At 57.4% G+C, this 1,694-nt stretch overlaps 1 protein-coding gene across 1 annotated transcript; it reads right to left on the minus strand.

Annotated features, from left to right (window-relative positions):
* Nucleotides 1–239: 239 nt before the first annotated feature.
* On the minus strand, nucleotides 240–1,241 carry LOC136463894 (putative protein phosphatase 2C 24). The gene has a single exon (XM_066462865.1). It carries the CDS (start codon nucleotides 1,239–1,241, stop codon nucleotides 240–242), a length of 1,002 nt encoding a protein of 333 aa, XP_066318962.1.
* Nucleotides 1,242–1,694: the final 453 nt, after the last annotated feature.

Here is a 1,694-nt window from a genome sequence, read left to right on the forward strand (position 1 = left end):
GTGACACGGGCGTGGTGAACGCTCTCCTTTACACGGGGATGGGACGGGGCGTGGTGGTGCGCTTGAACGGGAGCAGCGCCCGAACGCGTCCTGAGGTCGGACGTTCGGGAGCTACCTGCCCCGTCTTCTGTTACACCGCAGGACAGTTCTGCTACTAATCATATATAAGGCTAGAACAAACTAACATTTTGCTAGCGTCCAATGGTTCCTAAAAAAATCAATCGCAGCCTAAAAAAAAATCACGAATCCTTGGAGACAATATACGCGACGATGACCGTAATGTCGTCCTCCTTTCCACCATGCCATACCTTCTTGTATTTCTTGAAGTATCCGATACCGAACGGCGAGCATCCCCAACTTTCCTTCGATATCTCGTAAGCGATGCCCGCGACAATGTCCGCCATGTTCTTGGGCGGGAAGCCCAGGTCGGTGCCCATCCGCACGGCGCGCTCGAGCTGCCAGTCGTGCATGTTGTCAAACAGCCCGTCCGTCGCCATCACTACGACGTCGCCGTCCTTCACCGTCGACATGCCGCCCACCTCCGCCTCGCTGAGGCTGCCTCCACGCTCCCTGGTGCTCAGCTGGTACGGCTCGTTGAAGCGGCGCTGCTGCTGCACCGAACGGTAGATGATCTTGCCGCCTCGGAACACGGCGAAGGCGCTGTCGCCGATGTACGCCCAGCTGAGCTCCGTGCCGTAGAGCGACAGGATGACGGCCGTGGACCCCCCTGGTGTTTTGTTCATGGCCGCTTTCTTGTACGCCCGCTCCAGCACCTTCATCGGGCAGAGGCGGATGAGGAGCCTGCGGGCCTTGGCCACCCGCTCCGCTGTCGCCAGAGCGTTCGCCATGAGAGCTCGTGCGAACGCGCCGGCGTCCACACCTCGGTCCCGGTACCCGCCGACACCGTCCGCGACACCGACGACGCCGGCTTCGGCGTGTCCGAAGTGCGCGTCCTCACCGTGCAGAGGGAGGACGCATGCCGCCCAGTCCATCTTCAGAGTGGGAACGCATGGCCGCCTGTCGTCAGACCGTTCCTCCGCGCGGCGTCCATGACCGGCGTCACGGCTCTTCCACTCCGACGGCGCGTATTCGGTCCCCAGCGAATCATCCAAAACGGAGTCGACGAACCTGGAGATGCTCACGTCGGGGGTTCGTCCCTTGATCTCGGCTAGCGTTTCCTGGATCTGCTCTAACGTCTCCAGTGCGCTCCTCATCTTGGTTGGTCGCCATGGTGCATGCATATACAGATAATAATATACTGCCCCTAATCTAGCCCAAATGTCCTCGAGAACGAATACCAAACGGGCACCAAGGACCATGTTAGCAAAAATGCAAATACAGATCAAACACACATGGAAAATCAGTTCAAGAAACAAGATGTAATACGACTGCATGCAGTCCATACGCCGCTAAACACATGACTCGAACCGTGGACTCTCTAGACGTACACGTATTTCATCAAGGCTTGTATTAGAAATTCGGATCAAATTCTAACTCATATTAGAATTCAGATCAAATTCTAACAGACACGGATGATGCGTGCACTCGTGTAGCGTCGTGTTTCTGATGTGCCTCTCGCCGTGCCGTTGGGCTCACGTTTTATGGCCTGGATGGAAAGTATGGAACCGGGCTGGACTGCGGCGGCAGGCTCGGAGTCGACTCCGACGGACTCCGACATGTCGGTGGCGTACGGG

This window comes from Miscanthus floridulus, chromosome 7, assembly GCF_019320115.1.
Source record: "Miscanthus floridulus cultivar M001 chromosome 7, ASM1932011v1, whole genome shotgun sequence".
Lineage (NCBI taxonomy): Eukaryota > Viridiplantae > Streptophyta > Magnoliopsida > Poales > Poaceae > Miscanthus > Miscanthus floridulus.

Coding starts and splice junctions, on each gene's coding strand:
- LOC136463894 (XM_066462865.1), bottom strand. CDS start 1,241: ATGCATGCACCATGGCGACCAACCAAGATGAGGAGCGCACTGGAGACG.